This window comes from Hordeum vulgare, chromosome 3H, assembly GCF_904849725.1.
Source record: "Hordeum vulgare subsp. vulgare chromosome 3H, MorexV3_pseudomolecules_assembly, whole genome shotgun sequence".
NCBI lineage: Eukaryota > Viridiplantae > Streptophyta > Magnoliopsida > Poales > Poaceae > Hordeum > Hordeum vulgare.
Window position 1 is genome coordinate 48,505,628 of NC_058520.1, and position 13,278 is coordinate 48,518,905.

Below are 13,278 nucleotides of genomic sequence, written 5' to 3' on the forward strand. Positions count from 1 at the left end.
GCCTCCTTACCAGCTCCAGTTTGGTCTTCTGGGACACGGTGCAGAGAGAACGCACGCATTGGAGGAGTCGGCACTATGGCTGAAGTCACATGAGTTACCGGAGGTTGTTCAATTGACGCTGGAGTCACAATGGTTGAACTCGCTGGAGGAGCATTCGACAGCGAGATCTCAAGCCCAGTTTTGGCTCGGGACGAGTCTCCAAGTTCTGAAGGCAATCCAGTTCATCATCGTCTTCCAAATGGATGACGTCTGTAACTGTCAATCGGCAGTTTTAGTCAATCCAATCGACGAATTTTATCCAGAAAACAGAACAGAATGAAGATTTTGTATACCTCATTGGGAGGTGACCACGTCTGCAGCATCCACGTCCATGCGGTCCTCTTCGTCTCCAGGAGGCGATGTCACCGAGGTAGCAGCTCTGACAAGCAAATTCCACTCTTACATCAAAGGCATGAAATTTCACAATGACAAAAGAAAGGAAGTAAACACTCATGCTAGAGCGACTCGCACAACGATCCACATGCGGGGCAGAGCCTTCCGAGGTTTGGGAGCGTCAGGTTTGGACTGTTTCGCAGCCTTCTCTGCCGACTCAGTTTTTGCAGCTCGATCACACTTCATATTCCTGGTGCTTGACACCACGGTCTTGCTTGGGGTAGCTGTCGGATCTTGGTGATACTTGGATCAAGACTCATTGCATGGAGGATACTGAATCTCTTCTTCACTCTCCCCCAAGCCGTATTCGCTGCCCTCGTTGTCCTCAACATAGTCACTGTCCATGCTGCCGCCTTCACTCTCTTCACCGACATCAAGTTGCTCTCCATTTGGCACGGGTGAATACATGTTTGTCAACTCCTACAAGATATAAGAACAACAAAGTCAGACGGCTCGAGATTCAATCACTCGACAATGATATGAAATTAATCGGCAAGGAAATAACTCACCACGTTCGGTGGCTTGTTATCAGCAGAGAAGGGCAAGACCCGTTTGGCTCCTAGCGGATTGTCGCACGCCCAGTGATGCTTCTGAGCCACTGAGCCACGGTTTCTCCGGAGACCTCCTCTGGGTGCGACCGAGTGGAATCCTCGGGGCCTGAATAATGCCACATGGCGTGGTTTCTCGCTTGGAGAGGTTGGATACGCCAACTGAGAAATGTCTCAAGCAAGTCCATTCCAGTCACCCTGCCATGGATCAGATCAACTAACACATTCACCAGAATTCCTACCTGGACCTTCTCCCCCTCTAACACAGTCACCATTCTGGGAGCAGTAGGTCGCTCCAAAGAGAAGGGGGGAAGACCAGTCGACATATTTGGGGCCGCAACATCCTTGCAATAAAACCAGGTCGATTGCCAACCTCGGACGGATTCAGGAAGAGTCATTTCCAGAAAAGAACTCTTACTCCTTTTCCCGATCCCCTAACCACCACACAGTTGGATGACATTGGTTCTACTATCCTTAGGATTGGCTTTCTTTACCGACTGAGAATGTATAGTGAAGTTATGCGTAAACAGCCCACAATGAAAAGAACAGCCCAAGAAACACTCGCACAAACGTTATGAACGCGTCAAGGTGTGCAATAGCATTCATAGGAAGGTGATGGAGTTGAGCACCGAAAAAGTTTAAGAATCTGCGGATGAATGTACGAGGAGGCAAAGAAAAACCTTGCTCTACGTGAGTGAGGAGGAGGATCTCTTACCTTCGCGTGGCTCTGGCTCAACTTCCCCCTCCGGCAACCTCCATGATTCAGCGGCTATCAGCCCGTCGCTGACAAGGTTCAGGATGTCCACCTCCTTGACGGTTGACGGGAGGAAATCCCCATGCATCCAGCCCGGCGGCACCGCAACTCGAGCGCCCGACGACTTCTTGGCGTTACCTCCTTTACTGGCCCGCTCAAGTTTCCCCGTCTTTGACTTCGTCATCTCGACGGCGTTGGTAGAGACACATCTAAGCTGCGCTCGTGAGACAGAGGAGATGGAGAAAAAGAGGGGATTGACAAGGAGCACTGTTCCAACCCTAGCGCCGGCTCATTTTATAGCCGCCCGAGTGAGTCGCTGACCAATGGCAGATCTCTGTGTATCCCGATAACAGAGGGAGTGTGATACGTGGCGACAAGGGCAGCGCGATAATCGAGGTGTCGGGCTCCCACTTACCCCGGTTGTTGCGTCATCACCGTGTGGCACGCGCTTACCAAATTTTCGAATCCCGTGAAATCCGGACCTGACGAAGCGACCCATCACATCAAAAGATCTTGTTGATCACTCGGACCAGTTTTCGCTTTCAAATTCACTCGGATGCATTTTAGGACAGAATCAAATACTTCAATCGACGCCCATTTCTGCCAAGCCTTGGTGTGCATTCGGAGTTTGCATGTTTTGACAGAATCTGCATCGACCCCTTTCCCACTCGAACCCCGGTCCATTCGGGGGCTAATGATGGGGATATGTATCTAGGATAGGGTCATAGGTCTGGCCTACATGTCCTACCCAAGGACACATCATTAAAACTTAAAGATTTCAAGGAAGATTCCGACTGATTCGCCATGGGTCACTTGGTAGAACATCCACTCGGAGACTTTCTCCCTTCACTCGAAGGAAGACTTTCATTCGGAAGAATTAGAAGCCAGTCGACCGCAGAAGTTCAGAAGCCACTTCAGGAAGGCCAACGAGCGGGCATTCGACTGGTTGCCATAAGTAACATTTATTACATACCTTACCAGTAACGCACGCCTTTGTCTTTTATTAATCGAACCCTTGGTTGCTTGGACCTTGATGAGGGGTAGCGTACTCTATATAAGCCACCCCTCCCCTCTGGCACAAGGGTTCACGCTGAACACACGCATTCCACACGACAAAAGCTCCTGAACACTGAGACATATGGTTGTTACCTCCCCGAAAGGGGCCTGAACTAATATATTATGTGTACAAGCTTGCCGTAGCTAGAACTCTGTCCTCTCCTTTCGTACCCTTCACCTTTACTGTCAAGTTCGTTTCCACAACACCAACCCAATTGGTCACCCACGTGTTTGCAGAGATCAGAGTGGAGGCTTGCTGGTTTTGGTGTAGGTGGATTAGATCCTTTTGTGAGAGAGTAGCTAGGTTCTTCCTATTTGTTGGTGTGGTTTTGGTGTAGGTGGATTAGATCCTTTTGTAAGAGAGTAGCTAGGTTCTTCCTATTTGTTGGTGTATAGGAGTATTCCACCAATTGGGATGTTGGCATCCCAAAATATGGTACGTCATTGACATATTCTTGAAAAAAACATTTTATATATACTACATACGGATGTATATAGACCTATTCTAAAGTATACATTCATTCATTTTGCTCCATATGTAGTCCATGTTGGAATCTCTAAATATCTATTTAGGAAAGGGCAGGGGGGAAGTAGTAGACATCACAACGGTGGAGCTAGCTCAGCGCATGCATGAGCATGATCGACTATGCATGCCTAGCAGACGTTTATGGCAGCGCCGGTGTTGGGGGCTAGCTCCTCGTCTTGGGACGCCCACGTCCACACCTTGAGCTCGCCCGCGCCATCCCCGGTGAAAAGCAGCCACGATGGCCCTTGGGCGAGTTCGATGGTCTTCACTTCTGTTTTGGACGAGAGCGTGCCCATCTCCTCGAACCTGAAAGACGGGAATCATTAGTTGTAAGTCACTGGCAACACCAACGAAGCAGAGACAACTGACAGCGTGTTCTGAATGGCACTCACGATGGCAGGTCCAACAGGCGGACGCAGCTGCGCTTGTGGAGGGAGCACAACAGAACCGGCGTCTTTCCCGGACGATGCATGCCAAAGAGGGTGCGCACACCCTGCAACAGAAGGTGGATGCTGGTTTAGCAACAAACACAAAGGGGAAAACTGTTGGAAAGGAAGTTCAGAAACAAACCATTACCCAAGAACCATAAGAAGGCAGAAAGTTTATCAAGGACACTAGCAACACGCAATACATCTCAACGGAGCTTACAAACGTACACTGCCAAACATGCTTCCAGGAAGGGAAATATTGAGAAAACCAACAACCGGACATCAGGATATGCATGCAGTGTGCTTACTATAGACAAAAATATCAACAGCGATATTCAGACTTTCAAAGAACGAATTGCTCTGATATTGCCTCTAGTTCCTGCAGACTTTCAAAGAACGAATTGCTCTGATATTGCCTCTAGTTCCTGCTGTATGAAGGTTCCTAACCATTCTGGTGTTGCCGATACATTTCTATTTATTAACTCTTCAGTCAGGGAAACATATGAGCTCAGCAGACTGATGACGTAGCTGATACATGTCCATTTGATACTCCCATACCAACTCTTCAGCGAAACAGATGGGCTCAGCAGACTGATGGGCTGATGGGGGCATCTTAAAGTTCCCAAGAAAGAGAGCTTCTATTAGGCTCACCCTTTTATCTGCTGCTCGATACTACAAAGATAAACTCCCAGCAGACTAAGAAGAACACCTATCACCGAACTTGCAGGCCATATTCTGCAAAATATGATGCTAGACCGAATGCAGATGGAGTCGAGAAATGGAGACCGAATGCACTGTGACTACATAGGAATTGTGGGATCACTTGAGAACAGATAGAAGCTGCTGAATCCAGTAACACATATCAAGTAATTGCAAAGATTTTCCACTTGGTTTTAGACAAGTAATTGTAACTAGGTTGAATTGTGGGATCAGTGAGAACAAACAGAAGCTGCTCAATCCACCAGCACATACCAAGCATAAATGAAATGAAGAAAAACAAAAGTACGTTACAAAATAGTTATATGTAGCAAGTGCAATGCAGTAAATTATTTTACACATGGTCGTGCATATTCTCTGGCTAAAGATTAGCCAACTCATTCACCACGAAATATTTACCTAATCTACTACTAATAAAATTAGCCTTAATATCATTTCAGTTACTGCACATGAAGAAATACATATGCCATAAATATTCAACACATACAGTTCAATCAGACTAAATAAGGACAGTATCATACTACCACTGATAAAAAGTAAAAACATAAAGGTGTAGCTAACATAAGCCTTCATGTTTGAAACTTCAATGAGGTCTTCAGAAATAAAACTGATGGAAATATTCGTGTAAATTAAGTTTGCAGAACTTACATGCTCCTCAGAGTGGGTATGCATGAGTTGAAGGTCTCCAGATTCTGAAGCAGCCCAGGCCTTTACAGTCTTGTCCAGAGAGCAAGAAAGTAACTTCTGACCCCAACAAAGCACAGAAGTAACAGCAGCCTTATGCTCAGAGAGTGTTTGGACACATTGAAGATTTTTAAGGTCCCATACCTGATAAATACCCAGAATATATCAGACACAAACATAGCATTTAGTAGCCAACAGAAATCAGCGGATGTGCAGCATTTTCGTACTCTGATTGTCTTGTCAAGTGAGCCAGAGTAAAGCCTTGTTGCTGAGACAGCAAGTGAAATCACATGATGGTCATGACCAGCGAGGATTGCCACTGGTTCCGAGTTGATGTCCTTAGCAGGAAATTTCCAAGCCATGATGCGCCCGTCCGCCGTGCCAGCAAACAGCATCCCATCCTTGATAGTCATGGAACAAACAAGCCCAGAAGGTCCCTGAAGACTTAGCTTCATCCCTGTGTTTATGTTCCATGCCTGGAAGCCATCGAAACAACGAAGAACAATAGTTCAACACCCAATAGCGCTTCAATATATAGCAAAATTGACTTGCACTCCCAGTAAAATTGAGAATACCTCCACGGATTTTGGTATTCCAACAAATACCCACTTGTCGTGAGTGATCATACAGCCAATCTTCCCTCCCATCTTGATGACATCAACGCACTATTGCAGAAACATTAAGAATAGAAAGGGCAACACAGCAGATTAGAAACTCTCGCTCTCTTTTTTTCTCTACTACACAACAATCTTTTCTTAAATTTCTCCTTTTTCCTGAAGAATCTTCTCTTCTAATAGCTCATCTCTCGTTTGTCCCTTTCTTTTTTTACTCTTTTTTCTTGCTATTAAACATATGGCCATCTGGCAATCAGAGTGCAACTTTAACTGCAGAGAGCTTTGCCTGTCAGGTAACCAGCCTGATCGCCTCCCGAAACTGATCCGGTGTACACTGATCACGACAAACAGGCGAAAAGCCTCCAAGGCAAATCAATCTGACATGTCCTCAACCCCAGGCGTGCCAAATGACAACCTGATCTGAACCAACGGGTACATCAGGCGCACCGAGGAATTAGAGGAGCTCCTCAGTTGATCAAGCAGTCAGCGCACATCAACCATCATAGACGATGCACAATTTGAGCCCATCGGCACATCGACCACCTCAAGCAACCAGAGTTAATCCCCAATTGATCAGGCAGCAGAACTCAACCGCCACACGTAATGCAGGAATCAACACAGACACGACCTCAAAGGTGAACCGAGCATAACGAGTCTGAGGGGAATGCCAAGAGCGGATAGCCCAGCTACCTTGCCAGATTTGCCGTCCCATACGCGAACAGACCCGTCGGCACTGCCAGAGTAGAGCTTGTCAGACCCCATCGGCATAGAGATTCCAGTAATAGCCTGCAGCATCCGATAAAAACCGTAAGAGCCCCGTAGCATGATCCTGGTGTCTTTCTCTCAGCTTTCAAATTGAACAATTACTCGCAGCAAAGCAAATTCTTAACAATTATACAAAGAGACAACGGGTTTGCTAATTATCCAACCAATTACAAATTATTTGTATACTTCTTAACAATTATATTCCTCCGTCTCAAAATAATTGTATCAACTTTATACTAGCTGTAGTATACAGTTATACTAAGATTAAGACACTTATTTTAGAACGGAGAGAGTAAAAATTATTTACAAATTAACAACGGGCTTGCTAATTTGACGCAACATAGCATCTGAGTATTCAATCGGAACAGCGCGGCGTTACGATACTGCGATTTCGCAGAGGGGCGGGGAAACAGCCACGCACCTCCTTGTGTCCAGCGAGGGCGCAGAGGAAATTGAAACCGCCGCAGCCACGGCCCTCCTCGACGCGCGGCTCCTGGATCGGCTCTGGATTCGTCCCCGCCGGCTTGGGATCCGTCTTCTGGTCCGACTTCTTCGGGTCTCCAAGCCGCCGTCGTGTAGGTGCAGGGGCTGCGGCGCCGCGACTCAATCCGCCGGATTCGGCCCTCCGCCCGGGGCCGAGGAGCCTCGCCGTCTCGGGTTCGAGGCGGAGGGACGGGCGGGAGGCCTTGGCGCAGCCGCTCCTGCGGGGTTCGGAGGGGCGGGCGTAAGGGCCCCACCGTGCGGGCGCGGCCGTGGGCGCGGGACCGGGGCCGAGGCGCGCGGAGAGGGAGGATGAGATCGGCATGGCGGGGTCCTGTCTCGCCGGAGGCGCGGCGACGGCGGGGGCGAGGCGGCGCTAGGTATCGGTGGTGCGGGGAGGCTGAGATCGCGTCTGCGCGAGGGATTGTGGATGTGGCCGGAACGGAGCGAGAAGTGGCACGAGGCGGTTGCGAACTTTTTATTTTTCGATGAGGAGGCAGTTGCGACTTGCGACGGACAGGGCTAAACCTGCGGCCCATGTACGGGTGCCCAGCATCGCGGCCCAGGTACGGTCTCAGCCTCAGGCGGGCCACGTGTCTGGCACGACCCGATTTCTTTTTAGACATTTTCGGAAAGCTTTTGTACGGCCGAAATCACTAATTTGTAGTACTAGGAAATGTGCCCGTGCGTTGCAACGGGAAAAAACAAAATGTTGCATGCTCCTAGCTAACCATTTAATTTTTTTGTTATTTTTTCTATTCATAATAATTGCTAATGATGTTCATATTGTCCATTATACTTTTCACCATCGCTAACGATCAATTTTAAAATGATGTGCTTTTCATTATACTTTGGCACAACACAGGGGCATCGCTAGAGAGTAAACGGCTTTTGACAAGGATTTTTGTAATGTGGTCAGTGTTCACCAAATACGTATGCCTCATGGTCGCCGTGCTCTAACCTGAGGACGGCACCTGCAGTTTTTGGAGAGGAGACCTCCATGGTAAGATTAAATGTGTTGTATAATGCAGATTTTCGCATTTTTTTAGTTTCCGTGAACATTTTTTAAAATTTCTTACACATTTTCTTCAAATTCAAGGATATGTTTTGAATACATGATCATTTTCAAAACCATGCATGTTTTATATTTGCTGAATATATTTTTCAAAAATGTGAAATTGTGAATTCTTTTACAATATCAAAACAGTTTTTTTAAATCATCAACATTTTTTGAGTCCATGAACATTTTATGATTACCCGAACCTTTTTTTGAATTCCCAACATTTTATGATTTCATCAGTATTTTTTAAATCCGTGAACGTTTTATCATTGCCTAAACCTTTTTTTGAAATCCCAAAAGATTTTATAATTTATTGAATATTTTCGCTCAAAACTCGGAAAAAAATTAATTTGGAAATTTGCAAATTCCGAATTAAATTAAAGAAGAAAAAACAAATGGAATTAATAAAAAAGAATTACGTGACGAAAAAAATGTAGGTTCCAGGTATCAAACCTGGGTCACCTAGGTGGAGTACCAGCGCTCCAACCACTAAGCCAAGCACACCAGGTTTTTTGTTTGGGACCTCGTCGTATAAGTATCGTAATGTACGATGACTTTGACTGGAAAAAAATTGAATCGTTTTCTTCACTTATGGGTGGCATACTGGGTAATTTAGGACAACATTGAGGATAATTTTAGTGACGTACAACCGAAGCACTAAGTGCTTTATTATTAGGGAGAGACTTTTAAAAAAATATTCCTATCTTTTTAAATTGTCACAAATGATGATATCCCACGCGTTGCTACGAAAATCTTTATAAAATAGATGAATAAATATGTGGTAAATAACTATACGCATTGCAAAAACAAATATAAGGTTGATCTCAGTTTATATTTTAGAAACAATAAAGCATATGAAGCGTGTGATATAATATTATATAAGTATGAAGTCAACGGGCTGTCTACATAACAAAAATGTGTAACATAACCTACACATATTTGTAGTGTCACATCTATGTCCACAGAAAAATTAGTGAAACAAATTGACATGCATAATTGCTGAGGTGGCATGATTACACGAATAGATTAGTGCATAAATTATAGCTAATGAACACATGCATGACTTGATGATGTGGCATAATTGCATGAAGAGAAAAATTAGGTACTTGGTTACAACTATTTAAGAATAGAGAATGTGGACCACTTATTCCAATATAAGAGTTTTTCCTTTTTCGCGGATTTGTATTTTTAAAACGTTTTATCTTTTATAAACAATGTGTGTTCAAATTTTGAACCGTTTTCACCGTTGGGTTCCTCGCATCGAGATCTTCAAAACTAGATCCTATGTTGATAGATTTTGATAAACCTTTTTTCCAGAAAAAACCCGAACGGAAAAAGCGTTTCAGAAAAACCGTGCCTCTCATGATAAAAAAACAAAAATTGTGTTTTTGTTTTTCGTTTCCTAGAGACATGGTTGTGCCTCTCGCGAAGTCAAAACCGTGCCTCTCGCGGAAGCAAAACCGTGTCTCTCGCGAAAAGAACAGAAAACGTGTTTTTTCGTTTCCGAAAAGCACAACCATGCCTCTTGCGAAAGCAGAACTGTTGCGGAAGCAAATCTGTGCCTCTTTTGAAAAAAAAAATTCTGAAGCTCGCTCAAGCAAAATTGTGCTTCTCGCGGAAGCAAAACTGTCCCTCTCATGAAAAAAAAACGTGTTTTTTCCGTTTTCGAGAAGCACGGCTCGCGAGTCGCGAAAGCAAAACCGTGCCTCTCGCGGAAGCAAAAACGCGTCTCTTGCAAAAAAACACTTTTTTTTCGTTTTCGAGATGCATGGCCGTGCCTCTCGTGAAAGCAAAAACGCTTCTCTCGCGAAAAAAACAAAAAAAAACTCATTTTTTGCGCAATTTTTTTCGTCCAACAGCTAAAAAAGACTGGCGAAAAACCGTAACACCAAAAAAAACAATCTAAAAAGGTCGAAAACGTGTGCGAAAAAATTAAAAAAATTCTGAACGGAACTTTCAGAGCACGGCACATGGTGGCGGCTCAGAATGCGTCAAGTGGCGACTCATGGGAGTGATCGTTGGGAGGCTTCTGAAGCAGTGCTTCCCAATAGTTGTCCTATACTCCTAATTTGTCCAATGATGCATCAACCTCTGATCTCGACTTGGAGTTGGAGGAGGAGGAGGGTAACCTCATGGTGATGACGGAGATCGACATGGAGAAGACGTAAGAGGAGGAGCAGACGTCGGCGAATATGTAAGAGTCTGTTGGAGAATGTAGTAATATTTCAAACAAAAATCCTACGTTACACAAGGATCTATCTAGGAGAGACCATTAACGAGTGAGGTAGAGCATCTTCATACCGTTGAAGATCGCATAGCGGAAGCGTTACTATGAACGCGGTCGATGGAGTCATACTCGCGGCGATTCAAATCGCGAAAGATCCGATCCAAACACCGAACGTACGGTGTCTCCGCGTTCAACACACCTACAGCCCGGGGACGTCTCATCCTTCTTGATCCAGCAAGGAGGGAGGTGAAGTTGAGGGAGAACTCCGGCAGCACGACGGCGTGGTGGCAGTGGAGTATGTGGCTCTCCGGCAGGGCTTCGCCAAGCACCGCAGAGGAGGAGAAAGAGGTGGAGAGGTAGGGTTGCGCCATAGGGATCTAATCAGGTCTCTAGCAGCCCAAAACCTTGCATATATATAGGAGGGAGGGAGAGGGGGTGCGCCACCCCTAGGGAAACCCTAAGAGGTGGTGCGACAGCCCTAGAGGAGGAGGAGGAGGCGCCCTAGGGGTGGCTTGCCACCCAAGGCAGCCCCCACGCCCTAGGGTTTGGATATCCATGTTGGCTCCCACATGTTCCACGATGATCTCATTGTTGGGGAACGTTGCATGGGAAACAAAAAATTTCCTACGCACACGAAGACCTATCATGGTGATGATCAACTACGAGAGAGAGATCGGATCTACATACCCTTGTAGATCGCTAAACGGGAAGCATTAAGAAACGCGGTTGATGTAGTGGAACGTCTTCGCGATCCAAATCGCCGCCGTCCCACGATCCGCCCCGATCTAGCACCGAACGGACGGCACCTCCGCGTTCAACACACGTACAGCTCGATGACGATCTGCGCCTTCCTTCTTGATTCAGCAAGAGATACGAGGAAATAGATGAGTTCTCCGGCAGCGTGACGGTGCGCCGGTGGTGGTGATGATCTATTCCTGCAGGGCTTCCCCTAAGCACCGCAGAAATCCGATCTAGAGGAGGAACTACAAACTAGAGGAGAGGGTTGCACGTGGCTGATATTGTGTCTCAAAAACCCTAAAACCTCTAGTATATATAGGAGCAAGGAGGGGCTAGCCTTGAGCACCAAGGAGAACCTCCTTGGACTCAGCCGAACTAGGATTGGAGGAGTCCTCCTCCAATCCTACTTAGAGTAGGGCTCCTCCCCAAGTTGTCCACCTCTTTTGGTTTTTTCCACTTTTACCTCATGGGCTTTGTTTGGTTGACTAGTCAGCCCACTAAGAGCTATTGCGCCACCATCAAGTCCATGTGGCCCTCTTGGGGAGTGGTAGGCCCCCGGTGCCCATTCGTCACTGCCGATACAGTGCCGACAATGCTCGAATTTCTTCCGGAATCCAAATACCAACTTCCTATATGTCAATCTTCGTTTCCGGACCATTCCAGAACTCCTCGTGGCGTCCAGGATCTCATCCGGGACTCCGAACAAAACTTCAGTCACCAGCACCTATAACTCAACTATACCGAAATGTCATCGAACCTTAAGTGTGCAGACCCTGTGGGTTCGAGAACTATGCAGACATGACCTGAGACACTCTCCAGTCAATATCCAATAGCTGGACCTGGATGTCCATATTGGATCCTACATATTCTACGAAGATCTTATCGGTTGAACCTCTGTGTCAAGGATTCATATAATCCTGTATACCATTCCCTTTGTCCTTCGGTATGTTACTTACCCGAGATTCGATCGTCGGTATCTCCATACCTATTTCAATCTCGTTACCGGCAGGTCTCTTTACTCGTTCCATAATACAAGATCCCGTGACTAACTCTTTAGTCACATTGCTTGCAAGGCTTCTATGTGATGTTGTATTACCGAGTGGGCCCCGAGATACCTCTCCGTCACACGGAGTGACAAATCCCAGTCTTGATCCATGCTAACTCAACGGACACCTTCGGAGATGCCTGTAGAGTACCTTTATAGTCACCCGGTAAAGTTGCAACGTTTGATACACACAAGCCATTCCTCCGATGTCAGTGAGTTACATGATCTCAACAGTCTCCCACTTGCACTAGAGTCAATAATCTAGTCTCACATCTTCATGTGATTTAGAATGTAATGAATCTAACACCCATACAGTTCTGGTGTTGTTCATGCTTCTCTCGTGGTAGAGGTTTAGTCAGCGGATCTGCAACATTCAGATCCGTGTGCACTTTGCAAATATTTATGTCTTCTTACTTGATGTAATCGCGGATGGCGTTGAAGCGTCGCTTTATGTGTATGGTCCTCTTGTGAAACCTTGGTTCCTTGGCTAGAGCAATGGCACAAGTGTTGTCACAGAACAGATTGATTGGATCCAGTGCACTTGGCACCACTCCAAGATCTGACATGAACTGCTTCATCCATACACCCTCCTTGGCCGCCTCTAAGGCAGCTATGTACTCCGCTTCACATGTAGAATCAGCTACGACGCTTTGCTTGGAACTGCACCAGCTTACCGAACCCCCGTTAAGAACAAATACGTATCCGGTTTTGTGACTTAGAGTCATCCGGATCGGTGTCAAAGCTTGCATCGACGTAACCCTTTACGACGAGCTCTTCGTCACCCCCATAAATGAGAAACATTACCTTAGTCCTTTTCAGGTACTTCAGAATATTCTTGACCGCCACCCAGTGCTCCACTCCTGGATCATTTTGAAACCTGCCTGCCATACTTATGGCCAGGCTGACATCCGGTCTTGTGCACAACATTGCATACATGATAGACCCTATGGCTGAAGCATAGGGGGCGACACTCATCTTTTCTCTATCCTCTGCGGTTACTGGACATGGAGTCTTACTCAACATTATACCCTGGAACACAGGCAAGAACCCTTCTTGGATTGTTCCATTTTTAACCTCTTCAAAACTTTATCAAGGTATGTGCTTTGTGAAAGAGCTATCAGGAGCCTCGACCTATCTCTATAGATCTTTATGCCCAATATGTATGCAGCTTCTCCTAGGTCTTTCATTGAAAAACTTTTATTCA

At 46.1% G+C, this 13,278-nt stretch overlaps 1 protein-coding gene across 1 annotated transcript; it reads right to left on the bottom strand.

The window, feature by feature from the left end:
• Nucleotides 1-3,291: 3,291 nt before the first annotated feature.
• On the bottom strand, nt 3,292-7,422 carry LOC123442917 (zinc finger CCCH domain-containing protein 17-like). Its single transcript, XM_045119101.1, has 7 exons — nt 6,946-7,422; nt 6,450-6,545; nt 5,721-5,810; nt 5,373-5,621; nt 5,110-5,289; nt 3,709-3,809; nt 3,292-3,622 (listed from the first exon to the last, which is right to left on the bottom strand). The coding sequence occupies exons 1-7, from the start codon at nt 7,327-7,329 to the stop codon at nt 3,445-3,447; spliced, it is 1,278 nt and encodes a 425-aa protein (XP_044975036.1). The 5' UTR covers nt 7,330-7,422; the 3' UTR covers nt 3,292-3,444.
• Between the last annotated feature and the right edge of the window lie 5,856 nt (nt 7,423-13,278).